At 42.9% G+C, this 25,602-nt stretch overlaps 2 protein-coding genes, 1 non-coding gene and 1 pseudogene across 10 annotated transcripts in view; 2 read left to right on the top strand and 2 right to left on the bottom strand.

Moving 5' to 3' along the window:
• cdc14b (cell division cycle 14B) overlaps positions 1-8,481 on the top strand; it is an 11,891-nt gene extending 3,410 nt beyond the window's left edge. For 2 of the 8 annotated variants that reach the window (XM_028996956.1, XM_028996959.1), the window contains exons 5-17: positions 2,335-2,411; positions 2,712-2,778; positions 2,858-2,920; positions 3,197-3,284; positions 3,374-3,604; positions 4,237-4,375; positions 5,148-5,325; positions 5,433-5,530; positions 6,039-6,086; positions 6,161-6,259; positions 6,858-7,072; positions 7,501-7,566; positions 7,916-8,481. In XM_028996956.1, the coding sequence (XP_028852789.1) occupies positions 2,335-2,411; positions 2,712-2,778; positions 2,858-2,920; positions 3,197-3,284; positions 3,374-3,604; positions 4,237-4,375; positions 5,148-5,325; positions 5,433-5,530; positions 6,039-6,086; positions 6,161-6,259; positions 6,858-7,072; positions 7,501-7,566; positions 7,916-7,995 (1,449 nt within the window). In that variant the 3' untranslated portion in view covers positions 7,996-8,481. The other 6 variants (XM_028996957.1, XM_028996962.1, XM_028996958.1 and 3 more) reach the window with 6 other exon arrangements.
• Positions 8,482-11,476: 2,995 nt separating this feature from the next.
• polr3g (polymerase (RNA) III (DNA directed) polypeptide G) lies at positions 11,477-15,001 on the bottom strand. The gene is made up of 7 exons (XM_028996810.1): positions 14,891-15,001; positions 13,663-13,792; positions 13,509-13,577; positions 13,352-13,411; positions 13,205-13,269; positions 12,575-12,700; positions 11,477-12,323 (listed from the first exon to the last, which is right to left on the bottom strand). Exons 1-7 carry the CDS (start codon positions 14,999-15,001, stop codon positions 12,237-12,239), a joined length of 648 nt encoding a protein of 215 aa, XP_028852643.1. The 3' UTR covers positions 11,477-12,236.
• Positions 15,002-17,483: 2,482 nt separating this feature from the next.
• Positions 17,484-17,639, bottom strand: LOC114800193 (U1 spliceosomal RNA). Its single transcript, XR_003751348.1, has one exon. It is a non-coding gene; the product is annotated as a U1 spliceosomal RNA (small nuclear RNA).
• Positions 17,640-17,786: 147 nt separating this feature from the next.
• Positions 17,787-21,918, top strand: LOC114799883 (uncharacterized; annotated as a pseudogene).
• Positions 21,919-25,602: the final 3,684 nt, after the last annotated feature.

Raw genomic sequence — 25,602 nt, 5'->3', positions numbered from 1 at the left:
TCGAACGAGCGGTCGGATAGGAGGGGTTTCGAACCACGAGCTGGGTTCTGATAGGATGGGGTCGAACCCGAGCGGTCTGATAGGAGGGGTCCGTCGTCGAACCGAGGCGGTCGGATAAGGAGCCCGGAGGTCGGAACCGAGCGGTCGAGGAAAGGAGGGGTCGAACGAAGCGGTCCGGAAAGGACGGGTCGAACCGAACGGTCGGATAGGAGGGGTCGGAACAGAGCGGTCGGATCGGAGGGGGTCGAACCGAGCGGTCGGATATGAGGGGTCGAACCGGAGCGGTCTCATATAGGAGGGGTCGAATCCGAGCGGTCGATATAGGAGGGGTCTAGAACCGGAGCCGGTCGGAAAGGAGGGGTAGAACCGAGCACCCGGGGTCGGGAAAGGAGGGTCGTAACGACGCGGTCGGAAGGAGGGTCGGACAAGGAGGGGTCGAACCGAGCGGTCGGAGAAGGAGGGGTCAGGATCCGGACGCGGTCGGAAGGGAACAGCGCGTCGGATAGGAGGGGGTCGAACCGACTTCGGTCGGATAGGAGGGGTCGAACCGAGCGGTTCGGATAGGAGGGGAGTCTGATAGGAGGGGTCGAACCGAGCGGTCGGATAGGAGGGGTCGAACCGAGCGGTCGGGAAAGGAGGGGTCGAAACGAGCGGTCGGAAAGGAGGGGTCGAACCGAGCGGTCGGAAAGGAGGGGTCGAACCGAGCGGTCGGATAGGAGGGGTCGAACCGAGCGGTCGGATAGGAGGGGTCGAACCGAGCGGTCGGATAGGAGGGGTCGGAACCGAGCGGTCGGAAGGAGGGGTCGAACCGAGCGGTCGGAAAGGAGGGGTCGAACCGAGCGGTCGGAAAGGAGGGGGTCGAACCGAGCGGTCGGAAAGGAGGGGGTCGAACCGAGCGGTCGGGAAAGGAGGGGGTCGAACCGAGCGGTCGGAAAGGAGGGGGTCGAACCGAGCGGTCGGAAAGGAGGGGGTCGAACCGAGCGGTCTGAAAGGAGGGATCGAACCGAGCGGTCGGAAAGGAGGGATCGAACCGAGCGGTCGGAAAGGATGGATCGAACCGAGCGGTCGGAAAGGATGGATCGAACCGAGCGGTCGGAAAGGATGGATCGAACCGAGCGGTCGGAAAGGAGGGGTCGAACCGAGCGGTCGGAAAGGAGGGGTCGAACCGAGCGGTCGGAAAGGAGGGGTCGAACCGAGCGGTCGGAAAGGAGGGGTCGGAAAGGAGGGGTCGAACCGAGCGGTCGGAAAGGAGGGGTCAAACCGAGCGGTCGGAAAGGAGTGGGTCGGAAAGGAGGGGTCGAACCGAGCGGTCGGAAAGGAGGGGTCGAACCGAGCGGTCGGAAAGGAGGGGGGCGAACCGAGCGGTCGGAAAGGAGGGGTCGAACCGAGCGGTCGGAAAGGAGGGGTCGAACCGAGCGGTCGGAAAGGTGGGATCGAACCGAGCGGTCGGAAAGGAGGGGTAAAAACTAAGATGTAGAACTGAGAAGAAAGTACAGTTAGAATTGAGCGGTTCATTGGTGGACAACAGTCAATTTGTACTGTGGTTAGAGTGAAATGCTGAATTTGAAAGTCTATCCAGATCTGCAAGAACATGTCTTTGGCATCAGGCCAAAAAAAAAAAGTACACACAAAAATTAGGTCATCTTATATGCATTTGACAGACAGGAAAGAACAAAAGAACCTTCATTGAAACCTGCACCAGTCTGCATTACAGAATAAAGCAAATAATGATTTTTATAGTTCAGTTGATTATAGTATATTTGACAGTTGCCAAAATTTGACCTTTCTGTCTTGATTAAATGATAAATCTTTTTTCAGTGAAACTAATTCATTTCAAATCATGAAACATTATTTGGTAGGGTTTTAGCTTTTCATATGAGCTATTTCTAACACCAATTGATTAATTAAAAGTCAGGTTAATAGCAGGTATTTCTACAAAATAGAAATATCAGGGCCTGTAAAGTTGATTATCGGGTGCATTGAGTGGTTAATTCAGTCCTGGGTGTTGGTTCCCGCACAGAGATTTGGTTTTAATTGTATGTACCTTTGTACACTGAGACACATGAGGAATTTGAGCTCTGATTACATAAACTGCAGCCAGTGGCGGTGATGTTAAACCTGTAAATGGTTTACAGATTGGGATTCCATCTTCTGCACACACTTAAAAGAGACAGGGCTGCCAAGAATGACATCACTGACTTTCATCAACCCTTTTACCACATCTGATGCCTGCACGTAAATAAGATGTGACAATGTTAATCAAATTAAAACTAGGCATGCACAGAACTGTGTGAATGTCACTTTTTCATTATTATTTTTATTATTATTATTAAGGTCATGCATCTACAGAAAAGTCCTGAGGAAGTTTATAGCCTCCTTGTGTCGAGAAATGCCTCATACCTTCCATTCAGGTGAGGGAAATTCAGGCTTACCTTTCTAATATTTATTCATTTTTCATATTCATATTTCTTGGTATTAGTGTGTAATATTTGGCCAACTTTTAGGTTAGGCATGTGTAATATTTGTGCTTTCCAATTCATGAAGTTGGAATATTGTGTAATGCTGTAGTTGCTCTAACAAACTAATCTTAAAAAATGTGCTGCACTACTGTAATGGCATTTACTCTCCTGACAGTCAACGTGGCTTCTGAAGATGCAGGTTTGTCAGTAGCCCTGATTTCATCACACTGTTCATCACAATTTTCTCTACAGAGACGCCTCCTTCGGCACCTGCATGTACAACCTGAACATTCTCGACTGTTTACGTGCCATTCAAAAGGTACACAAGGACTTTTAATATATTTCACTTGGTCAATGGTCATGCCTTCTAATGAATTTATTTTGCGGCTGCCTGTCAGGCTCTGCAGTTTGGGTGGCTGGACTTCTCCCAGTTTGATGTTGAAGAGTACGAACACTACGAGGTGAGGGTTTACATTTACAGTTACGGCACTGATCCAGAGCGACTTACAATCAGTAGTTACAGGTACAGTCCCCCCCTGGAGACACTCAGGGTTAAGTGTCTCTCTCAGTGACACAATGGTAGTAAGTGGGCTTTTGGGTCATAGGACAGTGTTACACACTAGGCTACTACCAGCCTTAGTTTTTTATTTTTTATTTTTTGGCTTGTTGACTGAGGCCACTGACCTGGCGTGCTTCAAATACTGGCTCATGTTCCTTTTTTTTTTTTTCTTGTATAGAGAGCTGAAAATGGGGATTTCAACTGGATAATCCCAGGGAAGTTCTTAGCCTTCAGCGGTCCTCATCCGAAGACTAAAATTGAGAATGGTAATTGAGTCCCGTGTATCTTGTCTAGAAACAGTAAAAAAATGTGTGTTTTGATTTGCAATTTTTTTTAACCCCCCTGCTGTGTTAAGGGTACCCGCTACACGCTCCGGAGGCCTATGTTCCCTACTTCAGAAAGCACAACGTCACTGCTGTCATCAGGCTCAACAAGAAGATGTACGACTCCAAGCGCTTCACTGACATGGGCTTTGAGCACCACGACCTGTTTTTTGTTGATGGGAGCACACCAAATGACGCTATTGTCACCAAGTTCATGAATGTTTGTGAGAAGGCAGAAGGGGCCATCGCCGTTCACTGCAAGGGTGAGTCTTATTGAAAGGTACATCTTAATGACCGGTGGATGTATTCATTTTTTTCTTCTGCACTTATTGAGGGAGGAGCTGGGGGAGTTGGTGGTTTGAGTTGGGGACAAAAGATATTGTGTAATTTGTGGGGATCTTGGATGCAAGTATCCAGTTTATTTTTGTAAATGTTGTTTTTTCTTTAAAGGTCCCATATCATGAAATAGGTCTTATTGGTCCCCCTAATACTCTAAAGTTTCTTTCTGAAATTTAGCCGCGGTGCAGAATTACAGCCATTTTGATCCAGTCCCACAGTGAGATTTCTCTCAGGACGCGCCGTTTCGGTCTCTGGAGCTTTAAATGTGGCCTATAGAAGTTGAGCGGGCATTCACGGAAATGACATCATCAACACCATTCACCAACCACAATGTTTGGCACAGACAGGAGGTCGTGTTGCCGTTTGCCAGAAGAAAATTTAATTAACCCACTATAGAAATGACTGTAGAAAACCAGTGCTATGCGAAACCACTGAAAGTAAAACAACGGTTTTCCTTAGATGCATGGAATTTTGTCATGTAACAAAACCCCCATATGTCAAACATTGAAGCGGTGGGGTAAAAGTGAATGACAGAACCCTGCTTCCTCCTCTTCAGCGGGGCTTGGCCGGACAGGCACCCTGATTGCCTGCTACATGATGAAGCACTTCAGACTGACGGCCGCAGAAGCCATCGCCTGGATCAGGATCTGCCGGCCTGGATCAATCATTGGGCCCCAGCAGAACTTTGTGGAGGCGTGAGTGTCTTGGTGTTATTTATCTGGGTACATTTCTCCCAGTATAAACTCTGTCTCTCACAGTTATTAAAACATAACTGTGTATGATGGAGACGCCTTTTGGCTAAATCTTAGCCAAAAAAAGCTCACTTGAACATAGATTCTAATATATAGAATCCCTTTCCTTCAGCTTTGTAATTAGGCAGGTACAGTACAGGCCAAAGGTTTGGACACACCTTCTCATTCAATGTGTTTTCTTTCTTTTCATGACCATTTACGTTGGTAGATTCTCACTGAAGGCATCAAAACTATGAATAAACACATGTGGAGTTCTGTACTTAACAAAAAGTGGAGACCTGGTCTCCACAGTCACCGGACCTGAACCCAGTCGAGATGGTTTGGGGTGAGCTGGACCAACAAGTGCTAAACACCTCTGGGAACTCCTTCAAGACTGTTGGAGAACCATTTCAGGTGATGATCTCTTGAAGCTCATCGAGAGAATTCCAAGAGTGTGCAAAGCAGTAATCAGAGCAAAGAAACTAGAATATAAAACATGTTTTCAGTTATTCCACCTTTTTTTGTTAAGTACATAACTCAACATGTGTTCATTCATAGTTTTGATGCCTTCAGTGAGAATCTACCAACGTAAATGGTCATGAAAATAAAGACAACACTGTATCGGAAGAAGTGGCAATTGTGCCTGTTGACCTGATGCTTGTGTTAACTGGGGTACGTCTACATCCAGGGGCTTAAGTATGTATGTAAGTGGGAATTATGTCATCATCACACACAGAAAACAGAACGGCCTCTGGGCCGAGGGCGACGTGTACCGCCAGAGGATGATCGAGCGGGAAAACGGCTCGTGTGACAACATGACGTCCGTCACAGGAATCCTGTCTGGTGTGGATGACATCTCCATCAACGGCAGAGCCAACAAGAACAGGGTGACTAAGAAGGCCGGGGTGCATCTGGTGAGCGGGAAATTTTTTGTTTCCCTCTCGAAGGTTCAGGAATTTTTACAGATGCTCTTGAAAGCGAACAAAATGGAAATGGCATGTGTCTCTTTCTCTTTCTTCAGTATAATGATGAGGAGGAGCATGATGGCATCACACAAGGGGACAAGCTGCGGGCGCTGAAGAGCCGTAGACAGGCCAGAGCATCCACAGGCTCTTTATCGTAAGTGTCGCCTGGGGACAATGACCTTGTCATTCAGGCTACCATTTGAGCTCTTTAGATTAACAACACGACTGTACAGTCATGAAATACATCAGTGTGTTACTATCAACCTAATTTGCATTTTTGGGCTTGAAAATGGCCCAAAGAATAGTTTGTTCTCTTAAAATCCTGGCTGATGCTGAATATCATTTTAAAACACCATTAAGGCCTTTCAACCAGAGGAAAATGCCTGTTCTCCCCCTTCCTCATCTCCTCTCCATTGCCCTTTAGCCCATTGTCTACACACCTTAGCCTTAACAAATTGCATTAGGTTTGCGTTTCGTTATATGTACAGTTTTGGTTTTATGAGGATGGGTGTGTTTGAAGGGGGATAATCTGGGAGGTACCAGGAAAATCCCCAGTGAGCAGCAGGGGTTTCTTGACAAACCTCCGCCACCTCCATCTTTTCAGTTAATGTACGTGCAGAAGCCTTCATTCTTTCGGATCAGCTTCTTTCCTGTGATTACAGATCAGAGGAGAACAAAATTCACACAAGATCAGCGTCTCAGTCGATAAGGTCAGCTACTAAAAGTCATCATGTCTGGTTTCCCGAAAGACGGCAGTTGCTTTAAGTCTCCGCTTGTGCGACAGGATAATTCTGCAGTCGAGTGTCGAAGCTGCCAAATCGCCTGAAAATGCAGATAATGAGGAAGGCAGGAAGAGAACCAGAAGATCGCTGGGATCCACCAGGTTAGCCTTTCACACTTTTCCAACCATAACTAATTTTAGTTATGTTCTCAAACAAACATTATATTAACAAAAAGAATGGTTAAATTCTAATACTTGTGAAAAAAAAAAAAGACTATATCTTATTGTAAGTGCAGCCTGTGCAGCACTGCTAAAATTCAAGATTACATGTTTTGCTAAGGTAGGTCATGCCTACGTCCATATTATCAATAATTACGATATTTTGCATGGAGATAATTGGTATCCAGCTCCAAGATTTTAGCATACTGTATATTAGTGAATTTTTACAAAATATTTATAGAGCAGTTTTAAATGATTTCTGATGTACAGAATGTACAGAAATATAAATGATTATTTTCTGCATGATTCCAATAGCGTGAGTAGCAAATCATTTCAACCTGGAATGTATATGGTATCGGACTGTTTCAGACTTCTGTTTCCACTGACGGCGTAGTTCCGGTACAGGGCAGCCGTAGATGGGACTGGTCCCACCGACTGTGTAGTTCCGGTACAGGGCTGCAGTAGATGGGACTGTTTGAAGAACTCGAGTTGAGCCGCAGTCATGGTTTTGGAACATTAACCCCTGCCTTCCCTTTGACAGCCTGTTCTTCCACAGCAGACTAGCGAGGTCCTTAGACAGCTTGAATGTAATGGCCAAAGAACTGGAGCAGTCATGCAACGTAGCCAGTTCTGCAGCGCCCAGTCACCCCAGCTGCCTAAACCCCGGCCAGCACCAACCTTCAGCAGCTCCTCAGTGCCCAGAAGGCCAACCCGGCAGACCCATGTGTCGCTGCGCACTGAGCCCCACAGCACTCAGTAAGTCTTTGCAGACTGGAGCCAAACCCCCAGAAATACTAGAACCCTCACCAGCTCTTTATTCTTTCAAAACCAAGACTTGAGACTCTTAGCTGGGCAGCTAAAATGAATTTAAGATAAGTGATGGGTGAGGATTATCCCAGAAATAGCTAAAAGTTTAAAAGGGACTTTGGCTGGTGGTCTCAGTGCTGAGATGGTTTGTGAAGGAAGGACCATGATCCTCTTAACACAGCTTTTTCTCACCTTCCCACGCTTCCTCCTGTCTGCATATGCTAATGCTTCTGCATGACTGTAGCTTCCCTCGACTCCTTCAGACTTGGTGCCGCCCTCGTCTCCATGAACGGTTAGCGCTGTGGTGTACTGAGAAGACGTCCTCCTCATTCACCCCCTCCCCCCCCATTCCTTTCTCTCTCGCTTCCCTGCGGCAGACGTGCGGCGTCCAGAAGAAGGAAGGCACAGAGCCCTCTGCAGTCGGGGCGCTTTACGAGACTCTGGTACCTCCTTTCTTTCTTGGCTTTCACCCTGTTTAGCCTCCTATCGCTGTTTGCCTTGGCAGTAGGTGTGCTCTGTAGCTCGGGCTTAAAACAGAATCTGCTGCTGCTCCTGCAAACCCCCCTGCCTTTAAATTGAACTACGACGGTTAAATGGACAAAGGTCTCGTTTATGAATTAATATAGATTTGGTTATGGGTTTTATTTTTTTTTGTTTTTAAACAAATGTCTTAATTTTAACTGAGGCTCAGTTGAACACTGTGACCCTTAACCAGTACAGAATGTCTTATACGCTGACTGGGTTTTTATTTCAGCTAATATGTGTCACCCTTTTCCCCCCCTTTTCCTGTAGTCCCATCATTCACAAAGCTAGAGCGCCCCTCCTTCGTTGAACGGGCGTGCAGAGATTCAGTGGAGAAAACTGACGGTTAACACTGATGTCTGATGGCTCTTTGCTTTTGGAAGTTTTTTTTTTTTTTTTTTTTTGTAGGCATGTACCTTACTGTCTCCAAACCCATGTAATCGATGATGTTTTCTTGTTTTCTGGATATTCAGTGTAGGTGTAGGCTGAGGGGAATTATGGGTATACATTATTCATTATAGTAGGGGAGTGACAGAATTCATGATTGTTTGTAAGCAAAATGCTAGATTTAGATTTTTTTCTTTGCACATCATTATTACACAAACATGTAATTGCCATATAATTGTTATTGTGCTTGTAAACTGTACATAACTTTACTACTTTGTACAAAAATGTGTTGTAAATATTTTGTACTGTTGTTGGACATGACATTTGACATTATATTCAGTTTTTGGACCATGTATCTGAAATGCGGGTCTGGAGAAGATCATTATGACATTATTATTATTATTACTACATTGTTATTATTTTCTTTTAATAAAATCCTTCTGACCTTTTGTGGTTTCAGAGTCTGGCTTCTCCTCTACACCAAAGCATTCTTTCCTGATTCCTTGAAACTTGAAATTATTGCATTTTATTCCAGCCTTCTAAACCCGATTGAAACATGACTTGATTTATGCATAAATGGATATTACTGTGGATAAAAATATTTAGCCATTTTTTAAATGCTTAAACTAAACTATACAGTACAGGCCAAAAAGTCTGGACACCTTCTCGTTCAATGTGTTTTCTTTATTTTCAAGACCATTTACGTTGGTAGATTCTCACTGAATGCATCAAAACTATGAATGAACACATGTGGAGTTATGGACTTAACAAAAAAAGGTGAAATAACAGAAAACATGTTTTATATTCTAGTTTCTTTGCTCTGATTACTGTTTGAACACTCTTGCCATTCTCTCGATGAGCTTCAAGAGGTCGTCACCTGAAATGCTTCTCCAACAGTCTTGAAGGAGTTCCCAGAGGTGTTTAGCACTTGTTGGTCCAGCTCACACCAAACCATCTGGATTGGGTTCAGGTCCGGTGACTGTGGAGGCCAGGTCTCCACTTTTTGTTAAGTACATAACTCCACATGTGTTCATTCATAGTTTTGATGCCTTCAGTGAGAATCTACCAATGTAAATTGTACTGTCAGCTCTGTAGATCCCTTACTACACCGAACCAGGGTTTGTAACGCCTCCATTTCAGCTGGTTGGCATAGTGGTCAAGGATCAAGTCTTGTAGCAGAAGGAGAGTTGAGTCCCCACTCTGAACAAGGTACCGACCCCTCACACTGCTCCCTGGGGGCCGAACATGGCTGCCCACAACCTCTTCACACAGTGCCATCAGATCTGCCTTGTAGCTCAGTAGCTTTTATATACAGTATGACAAACTTACAATTTTCAGACTGAAGTGTAAAAACTCTCTCTCTACACACAAAAACACTGTATTCAAACTACTCCAACTTGATGTTTCCTGGCAGAAAGATGCATGGCACAATAGAGGTTAAAAGGATGAACGCTTTCTAATTTATTAACCCCAGTAAATTATTTTTGCAGTTACATGTGAATATTGTATGTAAAAAGGTACCAATGTTACAGAGAAAACCAAAATGAAAGACAGGAGAAAAGATAGAAAAGGACAGCACAGCCTAAACCAAGTTTCAGAGACATCACCTGATCCAGGAGAAAAATGGGAGGAGAGAAAAGACTGAAAAAAAAAAACAGCTGAGAAAGAAAGAAAAAGTGCCTTCCCCACATGTGAACAGATCTTTATACACCTGGCCTACACGAAGCTGTCACAGACCAATCAGAACCTGTTGTTTCTGACGTCACGCCCCCAGTGCCTCCCGTCTGGGGAAGACAAAGAGAGTAGGCGGTCCCGACGGCCGGCACCTCACACGTTTGGCTCGGGGGAGGGCCGGCAAATTAAGTAACTTGCAATGCCATTCGACAAAGGCATGCAAAAACGGAGGTGTTGAATCTCCATGCACAACAAAGGCACAGAAATGTCATGGCTCCACGACGTGGTTACAGAAGTAATATTACCACAGCATTTTAGATTCCCAGGAATTTTGAACAATATGAAGCGTACACCTTGTGAAGCTGAATATTGCTAATATTCCTTCTGACTGTCTGACATTCTGAATTCCAAGTATCATGAAGATATTGTGTACATTGTGCTGTTACTCCTTGAAATTAGTATTGCTTCAGGACAATCAAACCCCACCCGACCTGTTATAGTCTGAACTCTGTGAGGCTACAATACTATCTAGCAAATCAAATAAGTATCACTGAGTAAATTATTCCACATTTTATTTTACAAAATTCTTCAGTCTGCAATTACGTAACGTATTTGCAACATTGTGCTATGAAGACATCAAAAGAGAAATATAAAAGCTCTATATAACGACTCACATAATTATAAAATTGTACCATAACATGAAATATGTTGTCTGTTCAATGCTGCAATTTTTCAATATCACAAAAAATAACATTTCAACCATTTAAAACAAAAATTGTTCTTCTAACAAACTCACTTTAAACCTGACTGAAAACACAGTCTGTGCCAGTACACATTTGTGAATGTCTTTACAAATACACAAATAATAAAAACACAGCACATACATCTCATTATATCATCTGCCATTTTTCCAATGCAGTGCAAATTTTTTAAATAAAAATAAGCCTAGGTAGAGTCATGTTTTATTTCATATTTTCTTTTTTTCCCAGTGTTCTCAATCTTAACAAAAAGCACTGGCCCGCTCCAATCCACCATAATTTCAATATAAACTATAGACAAAGTCCTGTACTAAATCTGTAAGTACATTTACTACGGATTACACAATATCCATTACCCACACATTGCTCTCCAAAATTGTGTTCATCTCAGAACAAAAGTCAGGATAGCTATCATAAAGGCACTGAGACATCTCAAAAACTACCACGTGTGGGCTAAAATGGATGCACATTAACAATATTGTAAAATTGCACTTTTTCAGATGAGGTGCCTGACCAACCTAAATCTGGAAACAGCAATTCACGATCCATTTGAAAATTCTTTTATTTGGTTTTAAATCGCTGCATTGCTCGGCTCCAGCCTATTGGTCAGACCTTCTCCATTCTAACATTCTCTTATTATCTGTTCCTTGGTCACATTACAAGCACCGAGGCGGCAGGACCTTTGAAGTGGCCGCCCCACGTCTATGGGCAGTGGTGGCCTAGCGGTTAAGGAAGCGGCCCTGTAATCAGAAGGTTGCTGGTTCGAATCCCGAGCCGGCAAGGTGCCACTGAGGTGCCACTGAGCAAAGCACCGTCCCCACACACTGCTCCCCGGGCGCTTGTCATGGCTGCCCACTGCTCACTCAGGGTGATGGGTTAAATGCAGAGGACAAATTTCACTGTGTGCACTGTGTGCTGTGCTGCTGTGTATCACATGTGACAATCACTTCACTTTTTTTTTTTTTATGGAACGACCTGCCAATCAGTGTCAGACAGGCGCCGTCAATCACTGTGTTTAAATCACTTTTACACTCTGGCTTTTAACCCAGTGTGACGTGGTTCTTGTACGGTGTTCTTACGCAGTGTTTTATGTGGCTTCTTAGGAAGTCCTTTTTTCACTCTTTTAATATGTTGTCTTAAATATTTTCGATTTTATTCCACCCCTTGCTCAATTCAAATTGCTGCATGTTTCTCTAATTTTATTCTATTCTGTTTTCTTTTATTCTTTATTTTTAATGAACTCTCAGGAAGGTCATCCATGCTGTAGAAATATATATATATATACAAAAAAAAGAGATATAACAGTGGCACGTAAAATAATAAAATATAGAAGTATTAAATACTTTTCTGTAAAAAATCTAGGATATGGCATGGAAAGGTTTGGTTCCCCTGTTTCCCTAGAAATGTCCTTATATGATTGACACCTTAATCTGAGTTTTCACCAGACTGCTCCTTTAAGGCCATGGTTTCTTTCAAGGTATAAAGTTTTTAAAAAAAAAAAAAAAAAAAAAGCACAGCATGATGGTGAAATGTGGAATTTTCTCTCTCTGTTGACCACACGCACATTAGTTTACTTGAAAGTGTTTTAAGACAGTACGTGCCTTCCGTCTGTGGAATCAAATGATAAATAAAACCATTGTTTTTTCTTGCTCAGAATACAATATATTTGTCTCTTTTTTTAAATGCTCATTGTTTTACTTTGTGTACAAGGCAAAACAGGTTTTCTGAAATGTGCTTGTGTTATATGAACACAAGCACATTTAAAGAAAGAACTAATAAGTTGCTTCATCCATGTTGTCATCACTGCCGGCCAGATAATCATCGCCGTCTTCAAAGTAACTTGCAATGTAGTCGTTGTCCTTGGAGAGAAACGCACGATCTAAACAACAGTAGTAGTAGCCTAGTGGGTAAAACACTCGCCTGTGAACCAGAAGACCCAGGTTCAAACCCCACATACTACCATCGTGTCCCTGAGCAAGACCCTTAACCCTGAGTGTCTCCAGGGGGGGACTGTCCCTGTCACTACTGATTGTAAGTCACTCTGGATAAAGGCATCTGGTAAATGCTGTAAACGACAGTACTAATAAAAAAGAAAAATTCCTAATCTCACCTCTTCATTTTCCTCCTCATACTCCACGCCCTCAATTTCCTCTTCTTCCCCCTCCTCCTCCTCCCCTTTCGCCTTCTTTCCTTCCGCCTCCTCGTCCGATTTGTCGTCACCCTTTTTCTCCAGCTCCTAAAAGGGTTCAGTCATGGCGGTCCGATTCAGAGCTGTTGGGAGAACTACCGCTCGGTAGATCATCGGCTGTTACTCAAATTGTACAAACACATGGTCCTCCGCCAAAAAGAAAACGGCCAGGTTTGTGCGATGATGCTACAAAAATTATGTAAAATGTGAAAGTGAAGCGATTGCCACTTGTGATACACAGCAGCACAGCACACGGTGCACACAGTGAAATTTGTCCTCTGCATTTAACCATCACTTTGAGTGAGCAGTGGGCAGCCATGACAGGCGCCCGGGGAGCAGTGTGTGGGGACGGTGCTTTGCTCAGTGGCACCTCAGTGGCACCTTGGCGGATCGGGATTCAAACCGGCAACCTTCTGATTACGGGGCCGCTTCCTTAACCGCTAGGCCACCACTGCCCCGTAATATGACAATTGAGAAGTTTAGGTCTGCAAAATAAAAAAAAATAAAAAAAAGGTCAGCAAATGAATCATCTTTCGTCCCATCAGAACTCACACTCAGTTTACTCATCAGGTCCTCGTTTTCTTTGCTTGTTAATTTTTTGGCTTTCGTCTTCACCGCTGCGAACAAGAGGAATATTTAGTTCAGTTCCGTTTCAGGCGTGATTTTCACGTGAAGTCCCAGCGCAGAGACGTGAATCACCGCTCTTCTTTTTTGCCGTCTTCTTGCTTGGCATCAGTTCCTTGGGCAGCCGCTGCCAGTCTGTAACAGAGAAAAAAAAAAAAAAAAAAAGACTTAAGATTTTCGTCGCGTCTCTGGATGTCCACGGCGCCCCACGAAGCCCGACGGTCTCCTTTACCGGGCGTCCACGCCTCCTGTTCCATTCGTAGACACTCCTTCAGGTATTTCTGCTTGTACCTCTCCACATCTGCAAAACATTTTGCCGGCTGTTGGGCACCTGCGGAAGACATGGATGCGAGGACGCGAGTGACCAGCGGACGCGGGCTACTCACCCGGCCTGGCCGACCGGGGCTTTATGTAGGAGGGCAGCCGACTCATGGTGACCCCCATGTTCTGTTTCAGGGCGAGCATGTAGTCCTCGTCTTCGCCCAGCTTCAGGGGCAGCGGCTTGTTCTCCAGCTGCTGCGGAGAGAAGAGAAAGAAGCAGAAAGAGTGACGTCAGCGCTGCTGGTCTACAACAAATAATGAGTCTAATGTCTGTACGTGTAGCGGCGTGGCTGCATAAAAAAGAGACAGGCGTCATGATGCAGCTCTCCAGCTGGCACCAGGAAGTTCAAGTTCAAGTTCAAGTTGCTGATTGTACATTTACGCCCTTATCCAGAGCAACTTACAACCAGTAGTGACAGGAACAGTCCCCCTGGGGACTTCTGGTTCATAGGCGAGTGTGTTACCCACTAGGCTACTACCACCCAGTCATGATTGTCATACAGTACAGGCCAAAAGTTTGGACACCTTCTCATTCAATGTGTTTTCTTTTTTTCCATGACCATTTACGTTGGTAGATTCTCATTGAAGGCATCAAAACTATGAATGAACACATGTGGAGTTATGTACTTAACAAAAAAAGGTGAAATAAGTGAAAACATGTTTTATATTCTAGTTTCTTTGCTCTGATTACTGCTTTGCACACTCTTGGCATTCTCTCGATGAGCTTCAAGAGGTCGTCACCTGAAATGCTTCTCCAACAGTCTTGAAGGAGTTCCCAGAGGTGTTTAGCACTTGTTGGTCCAGCTCACCCAGAACCATCTGGATGGGGTTCAGGTCCGGTGACTGTGGAGACCAGGTCTCCACTTTTTGTTAAGTACATAACTCCACATGTGTTCATTCATAGTTTTGATGCCTTCAATGAGAATCTACCAACGTAAATGGTCATGAAAAGAAAGAAAACATTGAATGAGAAGTTGTGTCCAAACGTTTGGCCTGTACTGTGTGTACAGAGTACAGTGAAATTCCCTGCAGACATATGGGACATTCAACAGGACACACAAGACATACTAATGCAACAGTATGACAGTGCAGGGAGGTTACAGCTGATGCGCTAAATGTCCTAAATGTCCTTTATCCAGAGAGTGACGTCCGATGATCCTCGAAAGGACAGCCAGCACCGGCCCAACTAGCTGACATTGTTGGAAAGGGGGTAAAAATACAAACCAGGGTTACTGGAACTAAGCAGTGGCCCGAACGAGCCAGAACCACTAGAACAATAAAACCACGACGAACCGGGAACTGTGGGCCCGGCCCCCGCCTGGTCTCCGGCATGTTGCCCCTGGTGATGCCCAGGGCTTCCACGCTGAAGGTGAACGCAGAGACTCCTCGACCTTTTCCAGCCATGTTCTTCACAGGAGGGAAACGGCGCCCAGCGCAGTTTTACGTGTTTGGACGTCGCTCTTCCGGAAGTACTTTAAAACGTCCGAAGACGTATTCTATATAAAATGTAGCAGCAACGTAGCACAACGTGGTCTATAGTATAAAACAATGCTCCAGATGCTTTATTTAAACATGTATATTTTAAATACATTTAGCGACTGGCCCGTCTTTGGTGCTTGATTCTGCGTGTGATCTGGCAACACAAGGCGTCGTGCGTAAAGGTTTCGCCCCTCCTGAATAGCCGTGGTGTTCTAAATAAAATGTAGCACAACGTGGTCTACTGTATCCATTTTTCAACAAACTCGCAACAAGTCAAGATGCTTTATTTAAACATGTATATTTTAAATACATTTAGCGACTGGCCCGACGTTCGTGCTTGATTCTGCGTGTGATCTGGCAACACAAGACGTCGTGCGTGAAGGTGTCGCCCCTCCTGAAAAGCCGTGGTGAGTAGATAACTCCTTACCGGAGTGAACTCTTGGTTATTTACAACCCGCCACGCCCGTTCAACGGGTGCGGGGTCACTACTGGTACCCAAGGTACAGAAGGTCACAGCTGGGAGCAGATCCTTCTCCTGTAGAGCTCCGCAGTTGTGGAACATCTTGCCTGTCAGTGTTCGGGACTCAAGACTCAGTCTCAGTGTTTAAACTGAAAACACATCTGTTTTCTGGTCTTCTGTTAAAGTCCCAGACACAGTGTCAATTATTAGGTCCACTTTATCACACAGTCCCCCTGTTAGACACAGACAGTGTTAAATTCACCCTAGTTAGGCTGTCCTACTAAGGGCACTGGGCCACTGTTGCACAAATATACCACATATTATATTGCAGGATGATCCATCAATATTGACACTGCTGGGACTCGAATTTAGCAGATCTTGTAATGTAGACAGCCGTTTTTTTTTAAGGTGTGAGCAGAACCATCAAAAAACCAAGTGAGATAACACAGCGTATAATCTAGCGCTGCTGGCAGTTGACCCCAGTATCGTCATACTTTGCCATTCTTACCTTCGTTTTTGGTGGCTAGGACCGGATTTGAACCTGCGCATCCTTAGATATAATAATAGTAGGGGGTATAATCCACTGGTCCATCACCACCGATGTAAACTGTAATACATTTTAAACTTATAAAAGTTAAAGGGGTGTTTAAAAAAATTTCAGTAAAATAGTCAAATGCTGAGATTTTCTTTGGGACAAAACACCACGTTCAAATTTACCTAATAAAAAAAAAATACTATTAAAGGTTTGTTTAAAGATGATACAAAAGAATTTGTGACAAAACTGCAATATAAGGCACGGGTACTATTTCTGATACTGATGTTTAGTTTAGGATTATTAATCTTTATGTTCAATCAAAAATTACAAAAATATTGCAGGATGATCGATATGGACGCTCGATATGGACACTGCTGGGGCCCAACATCATTCCCCTCTACTTCCAGGTGTGTGAAGGATAGAGAGGCTGGTGGAAGAGGGCGACGGGTCATCGTCAGCTAGCAACCGCGCTGCCGGTCCTGCCTCGTGGGGAACCCGCATTTCCATCTTTGTTTGCAAATGTTCCACCAGCAGGACTGCATCGCAGCCACAGCGGCCTGCTGCAGAGAACAGCCAGGTGTGCCAGGGGACCTGTCAGTGGCCGCCATCCACCTCCTGCACATGCACACGCCACCTGCAGCTATGCGCCCCGCTCACTGCAGGCCGAGATAACCGTGCCTGCCAGCCATTAGCCTTGTACACCAGGGGGTCATGATTCCCACTGGGCCAGTCCGTGTGTGTGTGTGTGTGTGTGTGTGTGTGTAGAGTCCGTATGTCGTCCCTGTTTTCCCTCTTCTCATGCACATGCGTTTGCACAGAAGTAATCAAGTCTACTCACAAGGCATCTAGTAAAAGGTCACACAGGGAATACATTCTGAAGGACACTATTAAATAATTAGCTTAATCAGGTTCTATTTGTATGATGATGCTTTCAATCAAAATTATGTAGAAACTAGAACATTTGTAAATGGTTTTCTTTAAGATATGCAAAAAGGCATTCAAGATTCATGTTATTTCTGCTTCAAACATTGTACATCACGTTTTCTCAGCAAGTTAATTAAACAGGTAACATTAAATGTTTCGACCAGTAGACGCTGCTTCCTCTCTGTTTGCCCACCACCTATTTTCGACTGTATCTTTCTAAACTAGATGATTATGTTCATCTTTTTTTGTTTGTCACTTGTGATACACAGCAGCACAGCACACGGTGCCCACAGTGAAATGTGTCCTCTGCATTTAACCATCACCCTTGGTGAGCAGTGGGCGGCCATGGCAGGCGCCCGGGGAGCAGTGTGTGGGGACGGTGCTTTGCTCAGTGGCAACTCAGTGGCACCTTGGCGGCTCGGGATTCGAACCAGCAACCTTCTGATTACGGGGCCGCTTAACCGCTAGACCACCAGTGCCCCAATTATCAGGGGAGAGTGCGAACGCAGTCCCCTACTACCAGAAATTATGCAGTCGACATTTGGGGAATTCGCAGGGGTCAGCACAGCCGGAGTGCAATGGCTGAGCCTCGCCCTGGGTCAACTGCCTTCTTGATCACGGTATCTCCCCTGCCAGGTAAGTATAAGTCTACCATTTCTTAGAAATGGAAAGTGAAGGTAATTGTATACAGGAGCGTATGATGAAAACAAACAAAAAAAAGCTGAAAGTGAAAGTGTTGCTGTCTGAACCAATATTACTGTGTTTAGGTTGGGTTTAGTGTTGGCACTGGTTGGCACCATTTCTTAGAAGTGGAAAGTGAAGGTAATTGCATACAGGATGGTATATAAGCAACTGCGGCAAGCACTGTTCTTAGATCAGTGGATACTTCTTCTCACAGGTCAGTTATGCTGTTTTTTAGAATTTGTACTTTGTAAAATGTTGTTTTTTCTTTATTTTTAATTGTTAAATTAACATTAAGAAGTGAAAAGATTTAAAACTGAGAATTTATTTCTAACTTTTACAACTGCAAATGTCAAACTGGGTCTGGAGGTGGAGTGGGGGCCGTGATAAGGTCGTACAATGTGTGCAGACCAGGACCTGGAACATTTCTGTCTGCTTCCTCATATATGGCTGTCTAGAAGCGGCCCTGCTCATAATAATGGATTTTGGCAACAATAAAACAAAACAGGTGCATTTTTCTCCCAGTTCTGTACAGATGGCAGGCGAACATGCAATCTGCATCCGTGGGCTCAGTTGGTCAACATCAGAAAAGGCTGTTGACAACAAATTCCAAAAATTTGGTGCAATAATTCAAGGCAAGTCAAATAGTTTTGTCAACTTTCCATAGTAAAACAAATTAAGCATTAATTTAATCTTCATGAATGTGCTACTAGCCATACCACATCAGCAGGGCATACTAGTTATCTGTATCTTGGAGAGGGGAATTTTGTTGGTGGGGTCTTCTGAAGAGCTAAATGTAACTTTGTACCTGTTTCTGTGTTGTAAGTTTCTGACATGTTCATCTCACTGTGTTAGTGCTGCTGAAAAAAAATAAGGTGACTTCAGAAAGTGAAGCAGTGGTGACATACAGAAGCTTGGCCAGCGCTAAAGATGCGATCTGGGAAATGAACGGGAAGGTACACTCCATATTTTATATTTTACACACATTTTACACCGGATAAATGTTGTAATAAGTAGAAGAGGTAAGACGTGTGCTCTCTTCTCATTAGAATTTTGGTGGAAAGCGCATCACAGTGGAGAAAGCAGAGCCTGTACAGCACTGTAGCTCTTCACCAAAGCACTCGCCTACGGACCCACATACAAACAAGGGAGAATCTGGCAAAAGTATTTTAATAAGTTACTTGTCTAAGGAGTTTTATTTAATTATCAGTCCCTGAATGTATTATTTGGGTATTATAAATGTGCAAATGATATTCACCCTTTAACTTCGTAATCTGTTTTCATAGAGCCAAATGACCAAGTTGGAGCTTCCTCTACAGAAATCAGGTCTCTTATTTCTGTCTCAAAATATGACACATGGGTTTCTGGTGGGATTCCTCTGCATTTCCTCTGGTGGGCGCGCACTGTGGTGGGCAGGCACCTTGGCCTGGATAACTCCCCATTCTGTGCCCAATTTACATAGAGCATCTTTCAGAAAAGAAGCAAATAAGGAAGTGGGAGGTTGGTGGTTTGAATCCTGATCCGCCAAGGTGGAACTGAGGTGCCGCTGAGCAAAACACCGTCCCCACACACTGCTCCCCGAGCGCCTGTCATGGCTGCCCACTGCTCACCAAGGGTGATGGGTTAAATGCAGAGGACACATTTCACTGTCGCGTGAAATAACTTTCATCTTTCACTTTTCACTTTCACATTTCAACCTTTAACATAATATATATAACATATATATTCTCCATCTAAATAACTGGCAGCTGGGAAGGTAGGTGTATACATACATTGGGGCAGTGGTGGCCTAGTGGTTAAGGAAGCGGCCCCGTAATCAGAAGGTTGCCGGTTCGAATCCCGATCCGCCAAGGTGCCACTGAGGTGCCACTGAGCAAAGTACCGTCCCCACACACTGCTCCCCGGGAGCCTGTCATAGTGTCCACTGCTCACTCAGGGTGTAAAAACTGTGGAGAACAGAGTAAAAAAAACTCTCTCTCTACACACAAAAGCACTGTATTCAAACCACTCCAACTTGATGTTACCTGGCAGAAAGAGGCATGGCACAATAGAGGTTAAAAGATGAACCGTTTCTAATTTATTAACACCGGTAAATTATTATTGTAGTTACATGTGAATATTGTATGTAAAAAGGTACCAATGTTACAGATAAAACAAACAAGGGTGATGGGTGAAATGCAGAGGACAAATTTCACTGTGTGCACCTTGTCCTGTGCTGCTGTGTATCACATGTGACAATCACTTCACTTCAATTCACTTCACTTCAATGTGTGTATATGTGTGTGTGTGTGTGTGTGTATATATATATATGCAGTGCTATAATTATCCTACGTTTTTCAATCTGATTTTTAGAACGAAGATAATTGAAAGTGACACAGACAACTACTCAAAACTGACAGCTGGAAATCCATCCATCTACCGCCTAAACCAGAAGCAAACTGGGAATGGTCAGTTTAGAAAGATGGACTCCTTCAAACCATCAAAAAAGAACCCAAGAAGTAAAACCATCATGGTTCTTGGTGCCACTTGATCAGGCAAGACGACTCTGGTCAACGGGATGATCAACTATGTTCTTGGGGTGAAGTGGGAAGACGGGTTTCGATTTAAACTGATAGATGAAGAGACCAACAGGACCCAGGCAGAGAGCCAGACCTCAGAGGTTACCGCTTATCAGATCCACCACACCAAAGATTCAGTTGTTCCCTTCTCCCTCACAATCATTGATACCCCCGGGTTTGGTGACACCAGAGGAATTAAAAAGGACCAGGAGCTCACTGAGAAAATCAGAGAGTTCTTCACACAAAAAGATGGTCTTCCGACCATTGATGCTGTGTGCTTTGTAGTTCAGTCAGCCTTAGCCCGACTCACACACACACAGAAATACATATTTCAAGCCATTCTCTCCATCTTTGGGAAGGACATAGAAGACAACATTGTTGCTATGATCACCTTTGCTGATGGGAAAGCCCCTCCAGTGCTGGAGTCCATCAAAGCTGCTGACATTCCCTGTGCAAAAAAAACAGACCAGTCCACTCTACACTTCAAATTCAACAACTCTGCACTTTACGCTACAAACGGTGCGTCAGAGGATGATGATGATGGTGAAGATAACTTTGACCAAATGTTCTGGAAAATGGGCACGGCAAGTCTGAAGAGATTCTTTGACCATTTAGGAAAAATGGAAGCCCAGAGCCTGCAGCTGACAAAAGAAGTTCTTGAGGAGCGAAAACGTCTTGAGGTGACTGTGGAGCAGCTGCCACAACTGATCCGATTTGGTCTTGGAAAACTTGACGAAATTAAGACAACAAGAGCAGCACTGGACCAGCATAAGAGTTGCATTGAAGCAAACAAAGACTTCGAGTACGAAGTAGAAATTCAAAAGACAATAAAGGTTGACATTCCTTCAGGAAAATACATCACCAACTGCATAGAGTGCAATTACACCTGCCACTATCCCTGCTTCATTCCCAATGATGCAGATAAACGTGCATGTTCTGCCATGGATACAAATGGATATTGTGATCAATGTCCTGGCAAATGCGTTTGGAACGTCCATTACAACATGAGATACCGATTTGACATTGAACTTGTAAAAGAAAAGAGAACCTACGAAAATCTCAAAAAACAATATGAAGATGCGATGGGAGAGAAGATGAATGCTGAGAAGATTGTTCAGAACCTGGAAGAGCAATATAAAGACATTCAATTAGACGTTTTGGAAATGATCGTTGCGTTGACCAAGCTTCTTGCACGTCTGAAGGAGATTGCACTGCGGCCTGATCCACTGACCACCCCAGATTACATTGATATGCTGATTCAGTCTGAACAGTCGGAGTGCAAACCTGGATACAAGCAACGCATTGCTGAGTTACAGGATGTACTTAAAAGAGCACAGTTGTTGCAGAGTGTTGCAAACGGCAAGATCCCTGGGACAGAAGAGAATTCTTCAGGTGCATCAAATCCTGGCTTTACAAAGAGATGTAAAGACAGGGTGAAGAAATTATGGTCAGAATATAAAATCTAAACGACACCTGAACCTGGTTTCACCAACTGTCAATAACTTTTTAATCCATATCAGGGATTATCAGGATTATCAGATATTTATATACTCCACAAAAATAAAGACGAATCATTTTCCTGAACAAAGAATGTTCAGAGCAATCAAGAAAAGACAATCTCTCAACTTATTGGTGTTACCATACACTAAATTGATCATCAGAACAATTTAATTTCTTTTGCAACTGGCACAGGCAAGACACATCAGCATGAATGACTACCATTTTACCCAGGGTTTTGTGTCACAAGTGGAATTATAATCACCTTCCACACTGAATTGGTAAAAGTGAAGAGTTCTTGTCAAAAATTAGTATCAAGCTGCACTGGGGAAGAGACTGAATGCTGAGAAGGTCTGGAAAGAATGATATATTCCTTGATGGTGACCAAAACTCATATGGATAACAAATCTACTTTTTTTCCAGTTTTGCATGGTAAACTCAAAACATGATGTTGCATGGAGTTGCAAAGTAGGGTCTCTTTACTCCTCTTGATATTTAGGGACTAAATCGGGGTAAGAATTATGACAAGAAATTCATAACTATGTACTTTACTTCAAAGTGATGCTTCATAAATAATTATAAACTATGATATTAATGCTACTATTGCATGACCTATGACTTACAATATGCATACTCTCTTATAAAATCAATTTAATAGAAACAAATAAAAAAATTTTAAAATCGAGTAATCATGTAAATGAATTGTTATTCAGTTGTCTGACATGTCTAACCATCAGAATGAACTAATATTAAAATAAAATAACTAGTGGTGGGCCGTTAACGTGCTGCGTTAACGTGAGACTCTTATCGGCGATAAAAAAAATATCGCCGTTAATCTATTCACAAAGTTGGGTTGGGAGCTGGGTCTATACTACGCAAGCTATTGTGCCGGAGTTAAATGGTTACACTAGATTTATAATTATATTTCTTCTTTCTTGTGTCTTTTATTTTCTTATTTCCTAAAGACTTATTTATTTATTTTTGAGACCCGGTTCAGGTCTCTTGGACACATGGCGTGAGTTGTGAGGTGTGTGGGGTTTGTGTGCAAAATGTTATTTCTTTCATTTTAATTTATGTACATATTAGGAATATTTTGCATGTGTGTTATTTTGTGAATATTTTTTTTATGTTCTTTTAATACTGTATATTGTAGAGAGAGGTGCAGAAAGACGCGATGTTCTGAAGCGACCTTGCTTTTTGTACAGAAATGCAGTATTGTAAATTGTGAATGCTTTATGTTAATGTTCAGTTCTCTTGAACACATGGCGTGAGTTATGAGAGAGAGGTGCAGAAAGACGCGACATGTGACGCGATGTTCTGACGCGACCTTGCTTTTTGTACAGAATACACTTTGCACAGAAAATCTCTTGGGTGTCAGCTCATCATTTGTGGTTCAAGAAACGGAATCAAAAAGTTACACAACGCAGAAGAAGAACCGCTACACTATGATCACTTTCACCTTGATATTTTAGCGTGGATGTATACCTAGCCGAATTGCACTGTAGGGGGCGAGAACGAGTCTTCGAACTGTGAAATTACCGCATCAAACGTGACGTGGTAACATGGATGCAGCTATTTAACTGAATAAACAGTTGGTAAACACAAGTACATCTGATTGAACATAATTTATTTTCATCACCAATTATCATAGTAGAACAGCTTTCTCAAGCAGTTTGTGATGCATTTTGGAAACAGGAGATGAGCCCCTGGTCTAATGCGCCACCTGGCTTTAGAAACCCGCTCTCAAAGACTTACTTTTAGTCATTATTTGGGTAGCACACATATTCTGAATGCCTTCGGCAGAATTCAAATGAGCCATTTTAATCTAGATTAATGTAGATGAATGTAAATAAATCTAGAAACTAGATTAATCTAGATGAATGTAGATGAATGTAAATAAATCTAGATTAATGTAGATTAATGTAAATAAATCTAGAATCTAGATTAATTTTGCTTGCTCTAGATTAATCTAGATAAATTCCAAGATTACAGTGAGATTAATCTAGATTAAGAAAATTAATCTATGCCCACCTCTAAAAATAACATTTATCCCTTCTGGCATGACCTCTTGGTTTTCCTTAAAACTGTAAATCTCATTTTAGGGTTGTAAAAGGTGTTACGCCTCAAAAAGTTAAAATGCTGCGACATTATGGTTCACAAATAATAAGAAATTATACCATGAATGAATTATTACTATAATATGAAACATTTTAAAGTGGCTTTGTATTGCTTGCAGCTGAAAGAAAAAAAATGTCAATATTTTTTAACTTTTCAAGCCCTGAACAAGCACCAGCAAATGAAATCTATTTATGCACATTTCACTAAGTGTGCATTGGTATGGACGTACATTACTGTATTTTTTTTATTCTCACATTGCAATGAAAATTCAAATCAATAAAAATGTATGGATTAAAATAATATTCTCCCTTTAAATTAATTTTGGATTTAATTATGGCCAGGTATTTTTGTGCTTGAATCACAGAAAAAAAATATTTGTATAAAAACGTTTTTCTTGCAAGTTCACTATGGAATAGAGCCATACATAACTGTATTCGTACATTTCAATTTGTATGTGTAAAAAGAAGTTTGTTTTGAGTTTGAAAACAATTTGTATTTCTGAACAGAAATATGCATCAAAGTGTCTGTATTTGTATGCAATTTTTTACAAAGATAGAATGATTTTCAAATACAAAACCTGTAGTGCAAATCTTGAATTGTAGGCATGCACAGTCCAAATCATGTTACTGGTCCAAATCGAGTAGCAACGGCGCCATTTTCAGTGCCAGGATTGGCACTTACCCGCAGCTTTGTGATTGGCTAGACAAAGAACAAAATGTTTGAACAAAATGCATGTTTGAATTCACAGTCGAATATATTTATTATAGTCAAATAAACAATATAATGTATAGTTAGTTCATGTCTTTAGTTCTTGACAAATCTATACAAAATGCCTCTGTGTATGGACTGTCGGTAGTTATTTTTCAAAATAAGCACTTAAATTAATGTTAATTTTTAAAATTAAATACAAATATAATTTATTAAGAAAATTAAGTATTATCTTTGTCTGAAAAATGTATTGTGAACAGTTCATTGTTCTATAGTTCTCTACAAATGCCTGTTGCTTTGGATACAAGTGTAAATGAAGTTTGCCAGGGTCTTTCAGCGAACTGCTGGCCTTTTTTGAAGTGTTTGTATTTGCATTGCTCCGCATTCAGTAGAGGTGGGATTGAGAGAATAGATGGGATTCTCCAATAGGGGTTGTCCAGAAGAAATCCGGTAAAACCCCATTGTGTGTGGACTTATGTGAGCCCAACAAGGCTATAGTAGTGGACTCAATTCAACAACAACATGTATTTCTTATGTAGCCCATAATAACATACAGTACGTCTCAGTGGTTTTTGACAGTCCCTGCATTTGACACCCCACCCCCTTCTACACACAAGGAAAAACTCTGGGAGAGAGAAAAAAAGAAAGGAAGAAACCTTGGGAAGGAGTGATACATAGTGGGGCGGCCTTTTAGGGTAGGGTTAGCCTGTAATTGTAATCAGTGCAGAGCTGGTGATGATTTGTCCAAGACGTCCAACAGTTGTAGAGGTGGAAAAGTCCAAAGTACAGTAAAGAGCATCTGTGCATGTTTGGAGGTACTGGACAGTGCAGAGTAGGTTATAGTCCAGTGCCATGGTGTACATTGCATGACCATCATAATGTCACTGGTCCACCTGAAGACCCCTGAAGCTTCAGCCTTTACGGTGGTGGCTGTGGAGACCTCTACACTGATATCTCTACACTGGATTTTACTCTTGTCACGGCGGCAAAATCCTAAAACACCTCCTCTATACTTTACTTGTATGGATTTCCTAAAAGGGCGCAC

The sequence above is a fragment of the Denticeps clupeoides genome, chromosome 11 (genome assembly GCF_900700375.1).
Source record: "Denticeps clupeoides chromosome 11, fDenClu1.1, whole genome shotgun sequence".
NCBI classification, from domain to species: Eukaryota; Metazoa; Chordata; class Actinopteri; order Clupeiformes; family Denticipitidae; genus Denticeps; species Denticeps clupeoides.
This window is presented reverse-complemented; position numbering and strand designations above follow the sequence as displayed.

Excerpts from the sequence above, each read along its gene's own strand:
- polr3g (XM_028996810.1), bottom strand. The coding sequence starts at position 15,001 with ATGGCTGGAAAAGGTCGAGGAGTCTCTGCGTTCACCTTCAGCGTGGAA. Across the intron at positions 13,793-14,890 it reads GGCCGGGCCCACAGTTCCCG|CAGCTGGAGAACAAGCCGCT; the intron begins GTTCGTCGTGGT and ends TTCTCTCCGCAG. Across the intron at positions 12,324-12,574 it reads ATGAGGAGGAAAATGAAGAG|GACAACGACTACATTGCAAG; the intron begins GTGAGATTAGGA and ends TTTCTCTCCAAG.